The 24686-nt window shown below is 40.9% G+C and overlaps 1 protein-coding gene across 5 annotated transcripts in view; it reads left to right on the forward strand.

Moving 5' to 3' along the window:
* znf618 (zinc finger protein 618) overlaps positions 1 to 24686 on the forward strand; it is a 36116-nt gene that overhangs the window by 6043 nt on the left and 5387 nt on the right. Inside the window, exons 2-14 of one of the 5 annotated variants that reach the window (XM_008298240.1) lie at positions 7239 to 7560; positions 8946 to 9023; positions 9320 to 9364; positions 14705 to 14794; positions 15417 to 15497; positions 16604 to 16693; positions 17104 to 17193; positions 17395 to 17484; positions 19720 to 19797; positions 20867 to 20911; positions 21709 to 21786; positions 22831 to 22989; positions 23437 to 24536. In XM_008298240.1, coding sequence (XP_008296462.1) covers positions 7266 to 7560; positions 8946 to 9023; positions 9320 to 9364; positions 14705 to 14794; positions 15417 to 15497; positions 16604 to 16693; positions 17104 to 17193; positions 17395 to 17484; positions 19720 to 19797; positions 20867 to 20911; positions 21709 to 21786; positions 22831 to 22989; positions 23437 to 24536 — 2319 coding nt within the window. In that variant the 5' untranslated portion in view covers positions 7239 to 7265. The remainder of the gene's footprint in view (positions 1 to 7238; positions 7561 to 8945; positions 9024 to 9319; positions 9365 to 14704; positions 14795 to 15416; positions 15498 to 16603; positions 16694 to 17103; positions 17194 to 17394; positions 17485 to 19719; positions 19798 to 20866; positions 20912 to 21708; positions 21787 to 22830; positions 22990 to 23436; positions 24537 to 24686) is intronic. The other 4 variants (XM_008298241.1, XM_008298242.1, XM_008298243.1 and 1 more) reach the window with 4 other exon arrangements.

Genomic DNA, 24686 nt, shown 5'->3' on the forward strand with positions numbered 1-24686 from the left:
TCGGCTGTGCAACCGAGGATCCTGGAGTGACTCAGCTGTGACCAACAGCCACATGAGAAAAATTCAGTGAGTATTCAGCTGAACTGTACTGAACTGCGAGCCGTATTTACACAGAGCAGATAGGTGACAAGTATGGAAAGGAATCAAAAATAGAAGTCGTAAAATATCAACAATATGTAGCGACACCTTTTTTTTCCTAGTGTCGGTATGACCTGGGGGCGCTTGGAAAAAAATGTTGTACGTGTCGGTTGCACGTGTCTTAAATTTATTTTTTTCCGAAGATTTAGGATATTACAGCTGCATGGAAGTTGAGTTCTTTCTGCTTCTTGTGCTGTTTCCACATTGTAATGGAAAATGAGTCCACAAGCAAGTAAAAATGTTACAGGAGCAAAAAAAAAAATGCAGAGGAACTGCTCGGGGTTCAGAGGGTTAACCTAAATTAACTATTAAAGCCAGCGCTGCAGTTTCAGCTTTTAAAATTGCAACAAGTAACACCGCCTTTCCCCTCTTTTGGCCGACGCTGAGGACACAACCGTGTTGTCGGAAAGAACTTTATTGGACTTATTATTAGACGACGGGACCGGGGGAGTGGTATTTCTGTTCAGGGTGAGCTCCGCATGATGGCCGGCCGGTGGAACTGAGCGGAGAAAATTGGCTGCGAAGAAGGCCGACATAAAACTGTTGGTTGTACGCGTTTAATAAAATCGGCACGGTGTCTGCTCAGGTTTCAAGGCTAACCCCGCTATATAGCCGATAGACATCAACTGCTGCCAAAATGTTCTAGAATGTTCGTTATAGAAATGTAAACAGAAGAAGAACTCTTGACAGCGCTTTGTTTGGCTCACAGGGCGTACCGAACTGAGGAAATTTCATATATTGAACCCGGAGATGTACAGCACAATAAGTCTGAGTACTGGTTTTAATTGACTATCTATTAAATGAAGTGCAACTGCTTTTAGGAACTCTTAAAAAACCACTTCAAGAAGCTTCAGTTCCCCTTTAATAAGTAAGTGACGTGACCAGTGTATCTCCGTTTTTAGTATTAATCATTTATAAACAAGTGATTAATGCAGCAAAGTTAAAGAGTCAATATATTTGTCTCCGTTTGATTCGGCTGGGATTCAAGCCGCGCTCACTGTTGGCACGTGTTTCATAAAATAGTCTTAGCAAAAAAATCATAACCAGTTAGTTTTAAAATGCAGTCGAGCCTGTCGATCTAAACTCTGTAGGTCCAATAAAAATTAAAAACATTCCTCATTAAATTTAGCATTTTTCCATTTACATTGAGCAGAAAGAAGCTGGCTCACGTCCACGTTTTTCTGTTTACTTCGACAGACAAATTCAGAGCTTTAATCTCTCTGCGGTTACATATTTCTTCTTATCCATCAGTGAGATATTGTTAAAACCTCGTCTTTTTTCTACTTGCAGGTGCTGTTTATTTTAGTGGATATTTTTAAAGTTGTTTTGATCCTCAATAGTCCTGCGTGTCGGCAGTGATGCTTATTGAATTCACTGTTGTTTTTACCCCCCTCCTCCCAGAAAGTTTCATCAGAATGACACGACTGTATTGCTCAGGAGCATTTTCCACAGTCGATCTAAAATATTAAAATCAGCCCCGATCAGCAACTTTTTGAGGCGTTCTTCAGATCGTGGAACGCCAGCCATTTCAGGAATCCACTTTTCCCATACGGCTCTTCGCTCTTGAAGTTGGAAAATGCGAGAACTGACATTTTAATTTCTGATGTCACTGAGCTGTAAAATTTGGCACCGCCGTGTAGACAATAAACATGCGGCTAAGTTTGCTGACCCAAAAGATTTTTGTGCAAGTTCTTGCATGAGTTTTAAAATCACGGTTACGCGTTCAGACATTCTCTTAACTGTGGCAACGATGCCGAAATGGTACACGATGTCTCAGCGTTGACCTCTGCGTGTCTGAACGGGCCGATGTCAGCGTCGTCACAAGTGTTTGCTCTGATTTCTTGCTTTAGATTCAGAATATAATCACATATATATCCCCCCCAAAACTGTTGTGCTACACAGGAAGGGCGGCACATGAACTCTCCAAACTGCCACTTCTATATGTGCCGCTCCCGTATGGAGACTGAGAATGTAAATATTTAATAAACAAACTAGACATTGTGAATAAGTAATCATATGTGATTGTTTGTTGCTTTGGTTTGAATGAGGCGGCCATTCGCCTAACAGGCTTTGCCCAGTATGTCTTCTATTGACAGGAAACTCTTGGCAGACAACTGCAAGAGCTGGTTCATGTGACCAACAAAAGAGGCAGCTGAAATAGCTTCAGCACATCTTCGTTTTTAGCCCAGTTGAATAAACTGTGCGAGTAGTCAGTAGCGTTTAAATAGTTGACTTATTCAGCCTCAGATCATCAGAGGCCTTCTGCACCATCACAAACTGCAGATATTTAAATTGCTGTCTGTATAATTTTACATTGATATGTCAAATATTTTCCGAGATAAATTTTTTTTAAAATTGCCCGTCGATCCGCCTTCAGCACATCTTTTGCACATTAAAATTTCAGGCTATGTTTGAAGGACGCTACCTTAAGGTACTATTTAAGATAAAAAGCCTGATGTTTTTTCTCATAATGTCATTTATTCAGAATATCCAACATTAGAAAAGTAGATCAAATGATCTCTGCTTATGAGTGAGTTAAAAAAATAAGGCTGTAATGAAAAGTCCCATCTTTGAGCACACATTAACAAAAAATGGAGAAGGTAAACGCTTAAACAGTTACTATAGGTGTACATGTACTTACACTTTAACTTTGTGCATACAGTCCAGCTTGTGACATTGGTCTTGAAGGCCAAGTTTATTCCCAATGGACCATAAAGCAAGAGAAGCCATTTTGATCCAATTGAACAGTTTTCACAATAATCACAAGAATAAATGTAGCCCTAAAGTCTTGCTCACATTAGTACATCAGGTTACTAATAAATATATGTCAAGGCGGGAAAATTTCCTACTTGAAAAGCCCCACTGTCCCAACAGATCTTTGTATCTGATCGTGGTTCTATCATGCTGATGCCATCTCAGTGACCTAGGGTTGGTCCGAATAGCAATTTGTGTTCTCCGGATATTCGGCCCCAATTAATGACGAATATCCCGAATATTTGGGGGTGCCATGCGGTGGTGGTGGGTGGGTATTCGTTCCGGGGAAGGGGTCCGCGCAGGCTCTGAAAGGCTGGAAGTGGGCGGGACCCACAAGCAGCATTTGGCTACAAAATCCAGTTTAGGTGTTTAGGTTAGCGATCACCGCACCGATTCCATGGTAGCGGGAGGGAGGTATTCGGATATCAAAATTGGTATCCCGATTCCAGCACAGCAAACGAATAGTTGGCTATTCGGGTCCAGCCCTACAATGACCTAAATGCAATTAGTAATTATTACACAAAATCCATGACAGGTCCCCTTAAACCCAGGTTCATGCCTACAAAGTGGGGTCCAAAAATGGAACATGTGCCCGAATCATTTTCTTAGTTATATGTAGAGAACCATGTTGGAACCTTTCTGTTGATTTTGTGACTCGTTGTTTCATATTAGAAAGTATTTTTACCTGATTTGTTTTAGTATGATTGTGACATGCAGCTATATATGGTTCAGAAAACATGACTGGACATGTACATTTTTCTTTTTCTTTTTTGGTAATGTGTGCTTTTTCCGATGACTTACTTTTTTTTTTCCGTCACCCACCATCAGAGACTGTTTGACCTACTTGTCCAATGTTGTAGATTCTGAATCAATGGCGTGATGAGAAACACCAGGCTTTTATCTTTTAACACTTCCTGAGATAATAAAATAAAAGTCTTTTAATATATCAAGCTCAAAATTTCACAAATATCTTCATAAATATCGGTATTGTATGCCATGAAAAATTCAGGCGAAACCAGTGATGGTCGAGCAGAAGCCTGTTCTAAAAATTTGATGATTTGAGATGGGATGACCCAGTTCTATCTATCCAGTACAATTTCTGTATCTGCCAAGCGCACAGACACGGAGATTACAACTGTGCTGTTGATCCGCTTCACTCCAGAAGTGAAAGAATTTAGAAATAAACTTGTGCGATTGTACAAACACAGGAACAAGAACCAAAGTTTTCTGAGCAAACAGGTTTGGCCTTATCAGTGTAAATATGGAAATAGTTGGGCTTTTTTTTCCTTCTTTTTTTGACATGTTTGGACAAGGACACATTTGATCCTTTTGTGATACAGTTCCTATAGATACAGGCGGTTTACTCGCACACCCCAAAGACATTTTTAACTTTTTCCAACAAAAAAAAAAAAAAGTCAACTGTTGGGCAATTCTTCTGTCGCCTCAGCATTAGTTTTACCTCCTTAAGCAGAAGTAAGTTTTTGTATTTCGCCTGCCAGTCTCTGACATTGGCTTGCAGAAATTGTTGAACACTCTTCCATGCAAAATTCCTTCAGTTGCAATATGTTTGAGGGTTTTCTCGCATGTACTGCCCATTTCAAATCCCTCCACAGCGGGGAGGGGGATTGGAAAATAGGATTCAAATCTGGGCTAGGTCATTCTGTAACCTTCCATTTCTTCTTTTTCAGTCATTGCTTGGTGGATTTGCTGGTGCGCTTAGGATCATTACCCTGCTGAAAAGTCCGCTTCCGGTTCAGCTTTTTTTTTTTTTTTTTTTGCTCAAATGGCCTCACATTATATTCAAGCACTTTTTGGATATGATTCTGAATTTATTCGTAACCTTTTCTGCCACCGTGCTTCACAGCCTGTGTCAAGTTCTTCTCCTTTTAAAAAAGAAAAAGGCTGTATTTGGTCTGCGGCAGTCAAGCCTACTGTTAGTGTTTTCCTGCCACGCCTGATTGTAGACGCATGCACTCAACAGTTGCAGAGTTTGCAGAAGTTACCTGCTGATCCAGGGATGACATTTTTTTTGCGGACTTCTTATTACCTCAAACCATCTGCTCGAGAGTTGAACTGCTGGGCCCGGACAAATTGGCAGTGGTTTTTTAAATCTGCGCCAGTTGTAGATGGATTTCCCTTACAGCCGGATGATTTATTTCAAAATGTAGCTGCAAGGGGAGGGGGGGAACAGTTCAGAAGGGCACAGTCGCCATGGCAACCTAATCTGATCATGTAAAAAAAAATAAAAAAAACCCACCTAAAAAAAATAATCAATATCGGTTTACGCTATTGTAGAATATTTTCACCGCTGCACCTTGTTGACAGAGTCGTCTTTTCAAAAGGACCAACAACAACCAAAGTGGCACGGCGGTAGACCGGCATCTCTCGTGCACCGCGAGGGAAAATGGCTGCTTTTGTCAACCGTCTGGTGGCTGACTGTAAAGAGAGCGCTGCAGCTCCCTGTCAGAAGGCGGCTAACTATAGTGTACGCTGAATTGATGTTGATGCTTGATTAGGTTAAGTTTTTTTTTTTTACATGGCGAAAATACGTTTTGCTCCCATCCTCCTATCCGCAGCACATCATTGCTTTTCCTTCCATGTTAGTACTTTTGTCTGCTTCTTCCAAAATGGGGCGTGCTGATAGCGATCTACTCAGCTTTTTCTTTTTTTTTTTCAATTTACTATATCACAAAAGACTTAAGTGAATATAGCTTTGATTATTATTGCTTGATATGCTGTTTTTTTTTTTCTTCCTAGAACGCTGGTTTGACGTTAAGAATATGAAGAGGCCTAGCAGGAAGAAGTCCAGCAAAGTGGATAAAAATGTTCAGTTTAAAGTCTTTACCTTGATTAGAACAAGCACGAGCAGCCGTGGCTCAAGACAAACTGCAGATACTTCTGAGCGGTTAGCTTAGATTCAAAGATAGTGAGTCACTCAGTTGTAGAAACATATAATTCATTACTTCCTATGCTGCAGCGAGACGTTATTGTGCTGTAATTGAGACGGAGAAGCTTGGCTTTACATTTTGTGATCTAAAGATTTAAAGATCATGCCCTGAGTTTGTAGCTTGAGCCTCTGATTAAAGCATGAGCAGCTATGTGGTTCGTTTCTGTAGTAAAGTGTAGTAGTTTGGAGATTTTTTCCTCTTTTCAGCAACATTATTTTTTCTTCAAAACTGTTAAAATGCAAAACAAGGAGCCGTGGGTAATGTGCGACTTTAATGGTAGCTTACTTGCGGGCACACTTTCAGTCCGCGGCCTGTGTGGATAAGATTACACACCGCTCACTTGCTGTACACCTTATGCCAGCGGTGAGACCGGACGCCGTGACCGGACTGCTGAAACGAGAATTTGGGGGGAAAAAAATGCCTTTAAAATAGAAAAATACAAATTAAACGCTTAATAAATACTAAGCAGTGAAAACTGGGAAGGAGCTGGACATAGATTTGTACATAAAATATTCAAGTTTCTTTCATATGGAGGCTGAATAAGGTGATGTGGAAACTGAACAAACCCTTGCAGGCCTTGTGAGTGTTGCATGCACAGAATGATGTAGCTGACAGCGCTTTTTATTTTGTTACAGGTGAAGGTATTTGAACTGTTTCGTGTCTCAGCGTTATCCGGCTCATGGGCCTGTTTGCTGAGGCTTGTTGGTCGTATGTCATATCCAAAGAAAGGTGTATTTGGGCTATGAAAAGGCTTGTTGTTGCTGTATTGGTGCGCTATTATTAGAAGACCAATTTTCCCCCCTCTTTCCATAATATCAGTCATCCTGGCATAACTCTGTTTTGCTTGGTTGCATTTTGAGCACATTCTCTTGACAAGGCCTTTTATAGCCATGTGCTGAAGTAGCAAGTTGTGTAATTTAGATATTTCTGAAATTAAAGCGTTTGGCTTCCACAAAGCTGTGGAATTTATGCCATCAAAGGTCACTAATGAAGAGTTAAGCTACTCTGATCTTCATGGCTAACACAAAATTGTCTGTTGTCAAAATTGCACTGACACAGATGTATTACCTGTAGTGTCTCCTGTGCACTTTGAGCTGCAGCAGCTCTCGGCTGCATTTAGAAAAGAGGGGTGGGTGTCACATTTTAGGCCTTTTTAGACTCCTGTGTTTGTCAAATGCAGGCTGGTGCCTATTTTGGACATTTTGCTCTTCAACACTCGGCCCAAATGCTGACTTCTACACCCAACTTCCTTCTTTAATAGAGAGCGAGTTGTCATTTCTGTTCGACCTGGCGTTGCCCGCACCTAGTTTGGTATCATATAGTCACGCCACGTTCCAGACTCTATGTTCTGACAGGGGCAGTAAAGTGTTTGTCTCTCTGTTTCTGTTCCTCATACAGAAGCACAGGCTCAGAGGAGGTTGAGTCATGAGTGCACAAGAGGCACCCAATCCTGGGAAGGAGCAGGCAGACGGCGGGAGCGCAGCCACGGACGCCTCGACGACCAAGAGTTCTAGTCCGCCGCCCGTCACCGTGAAGAAGGAACCCGGGACCTCGGAGACAAGCAACGGGAAAGTCGGGGATGGCAACCCTGCTGAGATCTGTGTTGTCATTGGAGGAAGTGAAGGAGGAACGAGCGGAGGTGGATCCCGCAGAGCTCAGACCGAGGGTATGTTTGCCCTTGGTACTCCTCCTCCAACGAAGAGCACAGACTCATGCATAGGTGTGTGAATGTACATATGGACGATCATGTCTGGTGGTCTTTTGACCCTGACTTTGCTTCCTGACTGTTGAAAACAGACCCCAGCATTACTTTTCTTTTTTTTTAACAAATTCAACACTAGTTGCAGTTTTCAGAAACATCGTTTGCGGTTACCCAGGATAATTCACAAACGTCACTGTGAGCGGTTTTTGTTTTAACTCCTTTCTTGAGAAGAAATGGCCCCAATGAAAACTACTGACACCTCGCAGTTGCTGTTGAATTTTTTTTTTTAAATGTAATTTTCCAATCCTGTGAGCACAAATGAAATTCCTTTCACCTCCACGTATTGGGGTGGCAGCTGAAATCTTACAGATAGATATCTCAGAACCTGGGTAAATAACACCGATCTACACATGGCTAGCGATCGTAACATTCGGAGGAATTGAGAAAATGTGCTGTTTTTAATTTGTGTGAGCCGGGATATAAAAGAGGTTCGGTTGTTCGCCTGTCATTCATTTGCAAAGCAGAAACTGTCACATGATGATGGTAAAGATTTTATTTTTGTGGTTATTCTAACACTAACAAAATCCTCAATGAAATCACTTGCAATATGTATGCATCGTATATGTAGAAATATATGCACTTTCAGTTTATTTGGTACACCTAGCTGGCTAGTGGAGCAGCTCTTGAATACATCCTGCCTTTTCTGAAGGTTATCGTGTTGCTAGTATTTATTGTAATCTTATCAGCGTAGTAGGGTTGGGCCAAATATCACATGTTCCTGTTATAATAATCCAGTACAACTCAAATGTAAAGACCAACACTTCTCTTAAACCTGCATTAGTTGTAGCTAGCCTTACCAAATAAACTGGTAGCTGATTATAGATAACACCACTTACAGCCGCCTGGTCAAAACCTGGTACTGCTCTCAGGTTGTACCTTGGAGCATTTTAATGGCTCACATCACTGGAACACAATAAAGGCTTGGAAACAGAAGCTGTCTTTATATGACTGATACTGACCAATTTAAACGTGGCTTTTATTGGTCCTGATACCAGCCTTTGCTCATGCAGTTTATCAGTTTTGTAATAATTCTTCCATTTAAGACAGCAGCGAGGAAAGAAGTGAGTGAAATCTCTCTGGAAATTTCAAGGTGTAGGACAGACATAAATTCAGGGAGCAGTGAAACTGTGTACAATGTGCTGTTCACGGCTTTATGACAACATTAGCAGATTTCTCATGATTCGTTTGTGGAATATTTAAGAAGCTAATGGCAAGTGGATCTTCACCGAAGTAGGAGGAAGATTAGATGGGACAGAAGACGGCCATACACATCATATTATATGCATTCCTGATGATACTATTGCTTTGTTTTTATGATGCTGTTTTGAATTTTTTTCCCGCAGGTTCCTATGTTTGTGGGGTATGCGGGAAGAAGTACAAGTATTATAACTGCTTTCAGACGCACGTCAGGGCACACAGAGGTAAGATATATATTTCTAAAAATGTCTTTGGTCTTAGTGAGAAGCCAAATAATAACTGACTGCTGTGTTTTTCCTCCTGACAGTCTGGTCCTAAAATTATTCACTTTCTCGACATGAGTCACACGTGTCCTGTTTTGGCGAGCATTTGCTATGATTTCATCGTCTTATTGTCCTCTGAATTATTTCAATGTGAAAGATGGAAGTTTTTAGCGCATGTTGGAAGCTGTGAGCACACGTTGGCATTAACTCACAGAAGTCCAATTCTTTTTTTTTGTGTTTTTTTCCCCCTACTATAGAATCAGAGAGCATGGTTGGAGATGGTCTGCCCCAAACCCCCAACAGTACGTACACATTTGCACACTCATGTACTAAACAAAGTCAACTTTATTAGCATGCCAGCACAAAGCTGTTTATTTCAGACTTGGCTTATTTAGAAGACATGTCTTTTTTTTTACTAGATATGGTTTAGATGAGGTAATCTTTGCCTTCAATATTGTGACACAACATGTCTGGACACAGTGTTTGGATGATAACAATAATATTTTGCACACAAAATTCATTCAGTTTAGTTTTAAGGGGAATTAGTTAAACCGAGCCACTGAAAGACTTCATCCTCACAGCTGGCCCCTCACTGTCTGCCATCGGCACTTCCTCTAGCTGCGGTAGACCTCAAACTACCTATAAAAATAAATGCCTGGCCCGCAGGTATTGTGATATAACTCTTTGAATGGCAGCGCATATCAGCCGCCAAGACCTGTGTTTATCAGGCATCTTACCGTCACGGTGAAAGTTTGATTAGGACTAAAAATACTCGTTCCTCAGAGTAGTACTTGAGTTATTTATAAATCTTCCTACACGCACTCTCGACAATCATTACGTGAATGTGCACATCGCTTAAAGGCAGCACTATCAACATGGCAAAGAGAAAAAGAAAGAGCAGTCATCTTTATGCAGACAGAACAAGAGTTTAAAAAAAAAAAAAAAAAAAAAAAGCTGTATGAGGAATACAAACACAGTGTAACCAAAAGGTCTGTGACAGTGTTAATAAGTAGGCCAGTGAGGCTGCTTGGCGATGAAAGCGCTATTAGATTAAATTCTTAAGAGGATAGAACATGCTGTAAAGCATTTTTTGGTTGATACCACACATTTAGACTTTACTCTTGATAATGACTGGCATATCAATTTCTGAGTGTATTTTTAAACTTTGCTTGCTTGTGAGCAGTCCAAGTGAAAGTGAAGGTGGCAGAGAGTGGTGATGTAGATGTTGGTAAATGCAGATTTTCTTTTGGGTAAAAACTGAATGAACTTATCAGTGATCTGTAAGTAAAGTTTAAAGCTAAAGTAAAGGGCAGCACAGCCAAGGTGTGGCTATTTTTGTAACCTTGACTCTAAGCCTGCTTAACGCAAGATTCATAAGAAATTACTCCACAGGGTCATTCCAAGGCTGCATTTTACAATTTGAGTAAAAATTAATCCAGGCTGACTGATACCCCTGCTTTGAACAAGTGTTAGCAGCACAAGGAGAAGTTTGCAAAGCAACACAGGCAGTAGTGTTGTGGAGGAGTTTTTGGAGTTGAAGAGAGTATTTTAGGAGCTTGGCTTGAACAAACTTTACATAGCTCTGATTAAGTGGGCGTTCAGACCAAAAAAAGCTCCGCGTTAGAAATAAAAACTGCAGGGGCTGCTGGCGGTGTGATGCCTCAGGTACCGGTGAAACAATAAAATACCATTCAGGAAGTGAAGTTCCAACAGGATGTAAGTTGAATAATCAAATGCCAAAGTTATGTTATTGCATTGATGTTTTTTTTTTTTTCTGCACTCCTGCCAAAAAACCAGAGTGGTGTGATGCAAATGAATGAGTAGGTTGCGTTCTTTTTCTTTTCAGGGTTTAAATCAGTTGAAATACAGCCTAGACTTGAAGGAGGATTATAGACAGATTGTTGGTACGGATCTGTTTAAATTGTGAAATGGAAACCTGGGAACTTTAACTTTGCACATTAATTTGTTCAATCGCAGCAGGATTCCTGTAAACACGGGTTCGTGTTTCTTAAGCAGCCGAGATTATCGCTGGGATCAAAGTTAGATTAAAGACTAAAAATAATGTCAGAGCGACATGAGCGATGGTTATGGAGCTTCCCACACACGCTCATAGCCGTTTACACCATTTTTAAAATTAACCCCCAGAACTCCAAAACCCACTTGTGGGTTTGAAAAGCATGTTATCTTTAGGAATATCCCAGAAATTGTGTCATTTTTATCGGATCATTGGATTGGTCCTTGAACTAGTCATGGGATTTCTGGTTCTGTAGGAAAAATTAACTAAACTTGAACTTGAAATTGTGATATTTTAGCAAAATCACTTTATTCTATGGGTTTTACTTTAAAAAGTTGCAAAAATATACAGTGTGCACGAACCAGATTTGGTAAAAAACAAGAAATTCTGAGCTCATCGGCTCAGCTGCAAAGCCTTTAGTGACTCAGCTGCGACCAAAATTCAGGAGCTTTTAAAGCTTAACTGGGCAGAACTGTAGGCCGTGTTTACAGAGTACATGGGAGACAATTATTGAAAGAAAATAAACATGTAAGTAGTAAAATATCTACAGGATGTAGAGGCACCATTTTTTTCCCCAGAGTTAGTAACACCTGTGGGCACTTGGAAAATATTGTGTTGATTCTATTTTTATATTTCAGTATTTGTAAAATAGATAAATACATTCAACTTTTGACTCTCTTTTGTTGAGTTCTCTTTTCTTCTAGCCATGGTTGGGCTCTTTAATAGAGGTGCAGGACTTTACATTGCAGTTAAAATGAGCCCACAGTGAGTTAAAAATGTCCCATCTATCCATTTTCTTCTACCTAACCGCGGTGGCAGCAGGTTAAGCGAGTAATTTCAGACATCCGAGTAAAAGTGCGACAAAAACCTCCCAAAACTTCTCAGGGTTCAGAGGGTTAAAATATCGACTTTACAAGGAAATGAGAGTGTGGTTGTGAAATCATATGCAAAATTGACCTCGTGTTTTTAGTTTTGAGCAACCTGAACCTGTGAATGAGGGCAAAAAGTGTGTATTGGCATTTGAATGTGAAATATCATGGTTACAGTGCTTCATAAATGAATTAGAATAATGGATAATCCCAGGTTTGACATTATATGTAATTGGTTGAACTATTATAGAAACAAGCCAGTGGAAGTTAGAGGTTTTTGTATCTTGGATGTTTCTCCAGAGTCTCTTAAAAATAAAGGAAAAGTCTAGTCTTCGGTTGGACTTGTCTAATTACTGTCCTTGCTTCTTTTTTTGGGGGGAGTGTTTGTGTCTGTGGCTGTTTCGAAAGTTAGTGCACACAGAGCTAACTGTAAAGGGAAGCCTAACCTGCAAGGATCATGCATCCATAGCCAATTATCTCTGTTGCTACACTTTTATCGATTTACTCCGAACGCGTCCTCACCTGTGCTCGGAGCAATGACGTTACGTGAGCTTTAATTACGCCGACAAATGCCAAGAATCCGCTAATTTGTGGAAAGTGGTTTTAATCACGTTAATTGGCGAGAAAATTATAGAATGTGCATCGTATTGCAAGCCTTGAGGTTTTATAAATGCAATTATAGTCAGGCACCCTAATAATTGCTGTTGTAGCCGTGGTTCCCTCTTGCCAGTTAAGCATAAATTTCATCAACCGGGTCGGTGTGACGTGAAGACAATCGCGTTTCCAGAACGGCCGCTTTCTTTGTTTACAAAATATTGTTCAACTTTAACAGAGAGGATTTTTAGTCTTATAAACTCTCAGTCCAGAGCAGGTTTTTTTTCTCTTCTGCTGTGAAATATTTTGTACCATATTTACATCTTTGAAATGCCCTAGGAATTCAGCCAGGAATGCAGCTGATTGAATTAGCAGTGTGCCCCGAGAGAACAGACTGGAGAAAATTTAGAAGTTGTCGCCGTGCTGCTAAATGATAAAACATTTGTCACATGGGTGTGTGGTGAGAGGCCTTCTGCTGGGGCAACATCAGTCAGACATCTTATTATGGAGAGAAGACTAAACCTGAACCAACTGGAGAAATGTGGTTGGAAATTGATTTTGTCGTACAGTTGCTCTGTGCCATGCTGTTTATGCAACAGATTGCCTTCAGACAGGATTTGACTGTGGCGTGCCAAGAGACACTTCAGATGTTCTTACTTGTCAACAGCCACCTGGCTGCACAATGATTCTCGCTGCAACAAAATTAGCAAGAGCAGAACAAGTAATCTACATCCCTTATGTCCTTTCACTGTGTTAGCCCTTTATGGGCTTGACAAGGAACGTCTGCAAAAGCTAAATCAATTTTAGACATGTAAATGAGAATCAATATTAATGCACAGTTAAACAGATGAAATGGCGTTGGCATGATTTAGGTCCTAATTTCAATTCCATATTCCAGTTAGAATAATGCTAGCAGTATGAACAAGCACATGATTTTCAAAAACTTGTTCTGCTCTCTCTTATACTTAAGTGTTTAAATGTATTTCTAAATTAAAATGCAGCTTTGGATTTGTGTTGGAATGTAATTTGCATAGACCTATTTTTGCTAATCAAAATAATGAAATCAATATTAACTTCTCCTTTACCTTTCCCCCAGTGGCTCAAATGCTATGTAATCTCATTTAGTCTCCCTGTCTGTCTGTCAGCATGCAATCAAATCTGCTGCTGCTGCTGCTGCTGCCGTCTACTTATTTTTTATTTTTTTGTTCATTAATCCCTGTTGCTGTTGCAGAAAGACTAAAAACAGAGCAATGTCACTCTTTTTATGGCACCGTGTAGCACTTGCACTGCAAATTAAGTGTGAAAAACAACAGGAATACCTCGGGGTTCGCGATTTTCAAGTGCTTCTCGGTCAAAATTAGAATTAAAGGCAGCGCTGTTGTGCTTGTTTACATTAGATTTCACAAATGCACCCGATAAAGTGACCTCTGAGTTTCACACATGGAAAACCTTGGAAGGCAGCATAGTACAAATACCCACCTATGAAATACTACCACTTGTTCTAATGCTGCAGCCAGTAAAAAGTGTGAAATATTAGCAATTTGAATTATTGGATTCATATATTATCTTGCACAGAATCCAAATTTGCTTGCAAGAAAGTGATGACGAGTCTAGATCGTTTTTACAAACTGAAATTTCCAGCAACAACTGCTTAGTTGCAAATGATCGTTCGGGTCTTGTTGGATGTTCAGCGCTAATTTCAACTCAGTCCAAGGAAATATAAGTGGTTGCTGAACCTTGGAGAGAATCGCCAAAAAAACGATGAAACTGAGCTCCGAGGGCCAAACTTAAAAAATTCATAACTTAAAAAAAAAACATAGTATTCATCGTAGAGCTTAAGGATTTTGCAAGGTCCCATGAACTTAATAGAAAGTTTTCACATGAATTTTTCAAGAAAATCCATTACATGAACTGGGAGGTTTAGGTGTGCCCCGCTCAGAACTTATTAAACTGCTGTGTGGTGGAATTCAACTTGTCGCCGCTACGTCCAGGCTCTCCTGCTCTCTGAACTCTGCATACATGGTGTTATTTTATTTTTATTAGGTTATTATTGACCCCAGTCTATTTGGTCATCCACAAAATGCAAATTGTCAGTGATATCCATGGTCTGTGTGTTCGTCACGTATAAACCGCGCTGGCCGCTGTCTCTCTCTGTTCATCTGCAGGTAGCTTCCGTTACTCCTGTGACATCTGTGGCAAGAAGTATAAATACTACAGTTGCTTCCAGGAGCACCGTGACCTGCATGCAGTTGATGGTAAGCAGGAGCTTTTTTGCGCAATTTGCATGGCACTTTTTTTTTTTTTTCTTTGAAACTCCCAAGACTGGCGCTTGAAAGCTATTCAGTGAACTTTCCATTTCACACTGGCCTCGGCAGCAAAAAATCTGAGTGAAATGCTAAAGAGAGAGAGAGAGAGAGGGGAAAAAAAAAGAAAAACTGGATCCTTTTTACTAAGAGACTACAAAATACAGGCGTAATTGGTAGTGTCTAATCATAGTCTGTTTAAAGTAAAGTGCTTCTGAGACAGGCTAGTACTTGTAGTGTTTAAACTGCTAGTCAAGAGAATTTAGGGACATGATATTTTACTTTATTTTCATCTTGAGTGCATGTTTTGTGATGCTGTTTAAATCCGCCCTGAAAAGGAAGAATAAGCAACATGTAGTATACAAGCCTCAGCAGGAGTTACGCACACGACTAAAATAACATCTGACAAAGTTCAGCGACTTAAGAAATGCAGCCAGCAGGTAAACATGTATGATTCTTGATGCAGGAAACAATATCTCAAAGAGCTCAGGTTTACATATTATGATACATGTGCGTGTTGTCAGAGAAGATAATTGCCAATTTCTTCTTCATCTCCTTCCTACTTTTCCCTCAGATCCATATGAACAGGTAGTGTTACCTGTGGATGGCCTTAAAGAGGAAGAGCCGGTTGAACCCTATCAGAAAATTGGACCAAGTAAGACTGGTGTACTTCAGTTTGTTTAAAGCAGGGGTGTAACGGCGCACAAAATTCACGGTTTAGTTTTGGAGTCGTAATTTGATTCTAAAAGCAGAAATTATTACCATTTTTGTCATTCATTTAAAAAAATGAAAACCTTTAGAGGTGTCTAATTGGCGATAATTGTTACATTAACAGTGAAGACACTCAAATGCTGTCAATCAGAAAATAGTCTGACCTGATTACTCTCAGGTGTAAAATAAACAAAATCATTGAAAAATATCCATCGAGACAACTAACTATCAAGCAATTAGCAATTTCAGCTTGTGTTACTGTTTTTGTCGACACTGAGGACACAGTGTTCCAGTTTGAAAAAAACTTTATTAGACTTGTCCGTGGACAAAAGCAGCTAGGAGAGAAGATTCTGGCCATTCAGCAAGACTGATTGAAAAGGTATAGTGTGAGTTAACACATAATAGATGTTTAATAAAATCTGCATTGTGCCCAACCAGCTTTAAAGCCAGCTCTATTATCACGCCGTAGCTGATAGACGAGAAGCACCGCACAGCCAAAACTTTCAGGGTGTGTTTAGCCAAAGGTAGACTTCTGACTGTAACTGTGAAATAATGAAGAAGTCTTATCCTGAACTGTTTGGGATGGATGCACGTCGTACCGTTACACCCCTACTTTAAAGTTTGGTGTTTGTTTTTTAGAAAAATGTCTACAAATTGTGAAAACTTGAATGAAGACGTATGCCAAAGGAGAGCAAGATTACAAAATTCACGATAGAGTAACTTCAATTTGCAGCTGCTTGTTGTGTTACACAGAATAAATTGGGGTAATTTTGATGCTGTAAGCCAAGATTTCTTTTTTTTTAAGAATTTGTTTGATGCTACATTTACATGACTTATCATAAATCTTAAGTTGTGACATTTACCTGGCACTGAAACTCCCATTACAGCTTAAACCCACCTGTGTCCAGCTCAGTGTGTTGAACACGGTTTTGTAATGTGAGGTCCTGTGTCACGGTCATAATCCATGTTAGAAAAATAACGCTAAGCATCTTGAGTTAACTCCACACTGGAAAGGTTTCAGAACATGAGTCCAAAAGTCCTCTTTCGCAGGGAAAAAAGCACTCGCCCTCCTCCACAGAGACCGCGGGTTCAACCAACGGCAGCACGTGTCCCTTCAAACACAATTGGCAGTGTTCGCAGGTGGGAAGCCTGCACTTGTCACTGCACTAATGACTCCTACTGATTGGGGGGGGGTGGATAGTGTGAGCCTCCACGCACTATGCAGGGAGACCCCCCCTGTGTTTCTATGTTCTCTGCTATTGAGTTACTGCTAAATGTAAAGATGGGTTTTGTCAGTTGGCAAAAGATACAATCAGAATCACCAGCTCCTTCCTTTTCCTCCACTCTATTTGGACCTCTTGTCTTCTGCTTCTCCTTTGTGATGTAAGACACGATTAACAAAAAAAAAAAATGATTCTGTCCCTCTTTTTAACTAATGCAACAAAAATTTGATCTTCACTGACTGTGATGCTCGCTTTTATTACCGACACAGATTTTGATGAAAACAAAAGGTTCGTTTGTGTGTGTGTTTTTTTTTTTCTTGTTTCCAGAAACCGGGAGCTATGTTTGCGAGTTCTGCGGGAAGCAGTACAAGTATTTCAACCCGTACCAGGAGCACGTTGCTCTTCACACACCGATGAGTGAGTCTGTTTATTTACTGTGCTTTATTTGCTCTTGAAAAGTTCTAGCATTCAGAATATGAATTATGGAGTCTTATTTTTGAGCCATTCTGTTTGTGTGTGCACCCCTTAAAAACATGTGGTGTGGAGCGAGCATCAGCATCATGTGTTTTGTTTTTAAAGCTTGTACGCCCTTAACTCTGAGCATCTCTCTCGACGCAGGCTCATTCGATTTGAAGACATCACGGGTACAGGATTGTGGCAGTATGGATATGAGTAAATTTGGCCACAGCCAGAGTGCTAAGATAAAAAGTGAGCATGACTTTTTTTTCCCTGCATTTTCTTGATTGTTGTGAAAACCTGCATGCCTCATAACGCTATGAACCGAATACACGCACACAGTCGAGGGTGGCGGCTTAAATTTGATCTAATGTTTGCATCCTGCACCTTGATATCAGTGTGTAGAACCCTACAGCACCGAGTTTGTTTTGTCCTCAAATATACTTATACCCTTTCATTAAAGAAAAGGCAAAATTGACAATAGTCACTCAAATATCTAGAAACTGAAAAAAGTAATAATAAATAAAAATTTGCTAAAATATAATTTAGTGAAATAAGACACTTGCTTTTGAATTGTGGTTGAAAAGAATAATTAAAAAAAACAAAACAAAACTGTCCCGGACAAATTAGAGGCTTTGCTGATGAGCAGTGGGCCAAAATACCTGTCAACAGGTGCAGAAGTCTGATTGAGAGTCACAGAAAACACTTGATTGCAGTGATTGCCTCAAAGGATGATTCAACAAAAGGTTAGTTTACAGGTCCAATCATGCTTGGTTTTTAAATTTTTTTTATATTTCTGTTGAACCACAATTCAAAGCAATGTCCTGATGTTCACTGAATTTTTATTTATTATTAGCTTCGTCAATTTCAACTTATTTTTCCTTCTTTAATGGGAGGGTTTGAATACATTTGAGGACGACTGTGTAGTATTTTAAATATCATTTGCACAAGTGAGCACCAGCAAGTAATCATAACAGCAGTACATGTCAAACCCTGTCGACTGTGCGTAAAGGTAGGTCAGTTATCATAGTTCAGATGCCGGGTGTGGGAGATGCAAATTGTCCGTTGTGCTCCCCTTCAGCGGCGGTGAGTACCTGCTGACAGCAATCTGAGGAGGGACAACTTATGAACAGGGTGTCTGGGTCAAAACTTACACTCAAAGCACAGTTGCTAACACGGCAATGCCAGATACCACAGGGCATCCTCAGGTCCTGCAGAGGCCACGCTGCGGTCGGTCGCCGCTATTTTGGCAGCTCACAAAGGGACCAGCAGCACATTAGGCAGGGCCGGTGATAATGTTGTGGCTCATTAGGGGACATTATTGAACATGTGTTCCTTTGGTGATGTAGAACCTGATTGCTTTGTAACTAGCTGATGGTGTCAACATAACAAATTATACGGTTGTTGGTAATAAACCGCTGTCAGAAACTGTGCAGAAATTGATGCCGAGAAAATAGGAAAACAACACACTGGACAGAAACCAAACAGCTGCTGCCCGGACTGCTGAATAATGTCGTTTTAAAATGTCAGTGTCTCTTGCTGCCCACGTGACTGCACAAGTGCAGCCAGTCGGTTTACCGTGGTATTGGCATAGCTGGATTTGAGGGCAGAGACCAGCACAGTAATATCGCAGACCTGCTGTGAGGGTGTGGTGGAAATGCATTCAAGCACATCTCACCGTGGCTGAAGTATTTCACTGCGCCAGTGTAGAAAGGATATAAGAGGAACCTTAAGAGATTGTCTGAAAGGTTTTGAGCAACCTTGCTGCTGCATTTGTGGCGAACTTAATAGGGGCTATTAACCTTTGATTGATTGCTCGGTTTAAGTCGTGTCACGTTTAATATTTTGATTGATGGGATTCTTGTTTAATTGCATCAAGAAACTAAACACTTAATTGTCAAAACATTAAAATGAAACACAGACAGTAGAAGCTTTTACCAGGTATTAGTCTTCTTAAAGCTATTATATTTTTTCATCAGAAGCTAAGAGAAAAAGAGCAGATTAAATATGTTCTCTGTTTTAATAAAGTAAAACCAAATACAAACTAATTACAAATAGTCACGTACCAACAGTATCTTCTTTATATTTTTTTTTAGCTGTCAAAAATCACAGATTTTTCTCCCCACTGCTACCACATTTTGTGGTTCATGACCCCCCTCCCAAATCTTTCTGCTAAGAAGCACTCTGCCATAAAGAACTATTTAAAGCGTGGCACACACTCGCATCTTAGAAGTGGGTCAAAAAGACGGAATGAAGAGGAGGAATTAAACCCATATTTAAATGTAATACGAACATTTAGATCCTTTTTCGAGGCTGTTAGCATGATTGATTTGCATGCTGCAAACTAAAATTAAGTGTAAATTGCATGTCATTAACTTTGCTTTATCTGAACTGTTGTGTGGGTTTTGTAGCTTGACTTAAAAATATTATCCACATTATTTAGCACCGGCTTGTCACTCATTGTTTCTCCTGTGTTTTCACTTACAGACAGCCCATTCAGGCGGAAACTCGAAAGTGCGATTCAGTCTAGTCTGGTTGACACAAACAGTTCGCAGAACTCAAGTGGTGAGCACTGAGTCACTTGTTATATGGATGTGTGTGTGTGTATTTGTGTGGAAATGTATTATTTCTGCTCAAATGGGGAAAAAGAATTATTTTCAGTCGTGCTAAAAGCAGGTGTATGCGAATGTGAATGTCAGTATAGATAGAAACAGTATTTCTGCAGACAGTGTTTTGCAACTCATGCCAGCGCTGAAAATTGAGATGGAGGAGGAGTGCTGGATGTAAAGAGGCTTGTGTGACCTACCTTGCATCAATTGTTACTATATAAAACTCAAGTCCAAGAGCTCTATTATTATTATTCTACTCCACGCTCACACCATGAAAATGGAGACCTTGTTAAATATCACGTTGAATCACCTTTGGCTCTTGTAGCAGCTGCTATACATCACCGCAGTGAATCAAAAAGAAGCTTGTAGTTAAATGCCTTGTTACTGAAGTCTTATTTGAGTTTACTGTCGATGCTGTTTTGTCTGCATCACTCCCCGCTTTATAGGGTGCTGGGCTGGAAAATGGTGCACAGAAATATGTTCCAGCAATGGCAAACAGTATCATCTGCGATCTATTAGACCACAGCCACACATACCTGATGACGCGGATGAGAACAGTGTTAGACTATTAAACGATAAATTAACGATCGGGTTTTGCAGTTTACATGTGATTGTTGCCTATTTAAATAGCTCTTAATTGAATTTTTTGTGCACTAATGTATAATAGTTGTACGAGGGCTTTAATATAAAGCTGGCATCAGTCACAATAATGTCAAAGCATTTTATTTATAGCAGTCTTAGTGATGCTCAAACCAGACCTTGTGACATTCCAGACGAAGCCTTGAAAGCGTTTTCAAGGTTTATTAGATGGTATTTACAGCTTGTTCTCAATAAAACGTTTAGTTATCTGATGTTCTGGGTTCCTGTTTGCTTGAAAAAAAAAATGCTCCCACAAATAAATAATAAAAAAACCCACACACTAAACACTACTGATGCACTGATAGAATAAAGAAAGGGACGAGAGTGATGCATCATTGCCCACAGTGCTTGGAGTGTTAAATTCCTCCCTGTGCTCTTGTCAACAGGAACTCCGAGCCCTCTGGTGGCCAGCACATTCTCTACAACACAGAGTAAGTCCAACCCCACCTTCCTGTTAAATACAAAAAAAAGAAAAGCATGCAGCCTCCTTCTCATTTCACCTTTTCCCCCGGTATCCTTTAATTTCTTTGGTCTGTCATTGTTCGGTGTAAACAGTTTTATCTGTACTCCATTGTGATTATATACTTTTCCTTTGTTTATCTTCATTATCACTAGGAAATGGTTAAACAAGATGGTAAACATTAGTCTCTGTATTGTGTTCAGATATGATTGTGTAATGACTGACAACGAAGCTTTGGCTGACTCATACTGTTACAAGGTTTGCTTTTGATGGACAAAGATTACTGGAAATTTTGTTAGAACATGTCTTTTTTTTTTAAAGATCTGAAAGATGCCTTTTCTTTGACCTTAATAGACAGGATATTGATGTCATTAGGAATTGTAGAGAGAGACAAGATATAAGGGGAAGTTGTTGGATTGTCTCTGACCAGGGCTGGTTGCATCGTGATTACATTACATGGTCAGTGCCTTAAACCCCTGGAAAAGCTTTTTTATACGTTGCTGCAATTATTTTAAAAGTAGCCCAGAACCCTTTGAAAATTACATCACAGATTTCAGGAATGCTTCTGCAAATTGAGTCGCTGTAAGCCGCAAAATATCACCCAGTCGACGACATCTTGGTTGGACCGACTTTCAGAGCGGCTGCATTTGGCAGCGATCCAGCACAGATCAGGGATAATAGTGGCCAGGTGGACAGATGCACAGTATTTTCATTTTTTTTTGCCTCTGACAAAGAGTCAATGCTCTTCTGGGCCTTGTGATTTTTTAGAACCCTACACTTGTGGTGCCTGTGGCATCCAGTTCCAGTTCTACAACAACCTGCTGGAGCACATGCAGTCCCACGCTGGTGAGTCCACGACAACAAATGCATGATAAGCTCGACAGGGGGAGAGAAAAAAAAAACAAAAAAAAAGAAAAGAAAAAAGAGACAGAATGTGAACACACCCTCGGTGGCTGCAATGCATGTTAAAGTCTCAATGATGACACATAATCCTTACTTGTGTACAGAAGTGCTGACTTTAAGTTGTTGTTAACAACATTTGTATGCAAAGTTCCAGGAAAAGATTGTCTTTATGAGGGTTGTTGCAGATCTGGATCTGAGGCTGCTGAAGTAGTTTTTGTCAGTGCATCATTCATGTAACCATATACACATTGCTTTGTAGTTACTGCTTTCAATTAATTAACCATTAAACAAATAAAATGTCAGAAATGATCAATTCCAATATCAAGCTACTGCAGCAATTATTCAGACTTGCCACTCGGACACATTATTTTTATAGTGCTATGTAAACAAGGATAGCGAGCAAATGCTACCAGGAAGCTACGACTGCGAAACGTTTGGTATCTTATTCGTTGACTTAAGTGTAGCTACCCTTCTATGTGCGCGTCATGTTGCCTATCCTTGCATGTAGTTCTAATTGTGCATTTATTATTTGGACAGTCTTTAAAACACAGTTACTCAGGCACTACAAACAAATTAATAATTTCTGATGATTTTCTAGCTGTTGGTGTTGCTATTAGATTGTCGCTTTGGAACTGTTTCTGTGAGACTGGCTTCAGTGAGTTAATTACAAGATTTGCTGCTGATCTTATGTGAGAAAACAATTCGCTTGATCATTCTTTTATAAACTGGCACAACTGGTTTTGAAAGGCATAATTTGTTAATTATAGACTCAAGGAGGCCAAGTAAGGTATTTATATCATCTCTTTTTGCTGCCAGTTATTTTTGTTTAATTTCGTGTCATGGTTTTTGTTCTTTACATTTTCCTCCAGTGGAAACACCCAAGATAAACTTTCTCCATTAACACCAAACACTTCTGGCAAACCCTGCCTGATCTTCTGTCTCTCTCTCTTTCTCTCTCTCTCTCTCTCTCTCTCTCTCTCTCCCCAGCTGATAATGAGAACCACACCAAAGGGGACTCTCCCAAAACCTCTTCAGCCTCGGGTCCTCAAGAGCAGCTGTGGAGAGGTTCTCAGGCTCAGGCCCATTCCTCAGTTAAACTACAAATCCAGCCTCAAAGTATCTCCCAGAGAAACCATACTCTCAGCCGTAAGTACCGCAACTTCATTACGCCTGGTGGACGAGGGGCGTGCCGTAAACAACATCCTTAGTTTGGTTCCCTCAGGCCACCTTTGTTGATGTCACAGCCCTCTCTCGCTCATCATGCATCTGCTGTCTGTATCTTTACTGTATACGGCAAATTGAAGGTCAAAACAGAAAGTATTCTTATACATTTTGGCATGCAAATTGTTTTCTGCTGCACTTTTAAGATTTTAAGCCCAGAATTAGTTGTAAACTCTCCCTAAGTTTAAGGGGAATGTTACATAAATTAGGTTTGTTAGTGCCATGTCTCTATGATTCTGTATTTCCATTTTCCTTTTAAGATACCCAGTGTTTTCTGCCAGCGTATCAAATAAAAAAAAACATTAACACTAATTATCTTTCTTATGTTTTGTTCTGCCTTCCTATCCGTCCATCTGCTGTCTGTCCTGGCAGAGAATAATGGACTACCTGAGAAGGAGCGACAGCAGGTGGCTGAGCGTCTATTACGGGTAATGTGTTCAGATCTGAGCATGCTGAATGTGCTCAACAGCAAGGACTTCCTGAAGTTGGCACAGACCCTCGTGGATACAGGTGCTCGTCATGGTGCCTACTCCACCCGTGATGCTCTTGGCAACATGAGTGCCTTGGCACTGCGCCAGCTGCCCCGCATGTACAACCAAGTCAAAGTCAAGGTCACGTGTGCTCTGGGCTCCAATGCGTCGCTCGGCATCGCTGTCACCTGCCACGCCCAGACGTCTGGCCCAGACGCCTGCTATGTCCTAACGGCCTACCAGGTGGAGGGGTCAAGACTGAAGCGCTATGTGCTCGGCGTCAGGGAGGCCGAGCTGAGGGAAGGCCCCGACCAGGTTCACCACTGGGTGCAGAATGTGCTGTCTGAGTTTGTGATGTCAGACATTCGCACCGTGTACGTCTCGGAGCCCAGAGTGTGGGGCGCGGGGTTTTCGGGATCACCCCTGGGAGGTGGCGGCCGCGGGAGGATATGCTTGCGATGCGCCGGCTGTTCCCTCGGTGCCGTCGTTCAGGCTGTCCTCGGGAAGCGCAGCCTCCAGGCTCGAGGGCTTCATGAGTTGGCCGAGCTTCTCTCTACATGCAGAGATATCGCCTCCTGTACCACGCTGGCTCTTCGCGAGGAGCAGTGCACCAACACATCCACAAGCACAACTGAGGAAGGTTCTCAGGGCAGCCCTGCACAATGCCCCACCCCTCCTTGCTGGGATCGTATGGCCGAAGCTCTCCTGCAGGTCCATGCCCACTTTGAACACATTTGCGAGGCTTACGGTCGCAGTAAGGCCACAGCTCCACTCCTCCAAGGTCTCAACAAGCATCTGCTGGGCACGCTGGCTTGTTTGCTGGCACCTCTGCGCCTGGCAGCTCTGGAGCTGAGCAGCCAGAGGAGGCCAACCCTACAGCAGGTGCTGCCTGTCTACCTACGCTTGGAGAAGTTTTTTACATCTAAAGCTGGAGAGGCTGGAACCGGCACAGCTAGCAAACTCTGCCACTATTTCCTAGAAGCACTTAAGGAAAACTTCAAGGTACTGAAATACTGCTGATTACATTTGGTGTCTTAAAAAGCCACTTTGCTGTACAAGTGTTAAGATTATTCTTACACGTTGTAGTGCAGTGCTGGCTATTGTTGAAATGTACCAAAGCCAGTTTTTAGTTTAGTTTTGTTGGACTTATTG

Source organism: Stegastes partitus, unplaced genomic scaffold (genome assembly GCF_000690725.1).
Source record: "Stegastes partitus isolate 25-593 unplaced genomic scaffold, Stegastes_partitus-1.0.2 Scaffold1297, whole genome shotgun sequence".
In the NCBI taxonomy this organism is placed as follows: Eukaryota; Metazoa; Chordata; class Actinopteri; family Pomacentridae; genus Stegastes; species Stegastes partitus.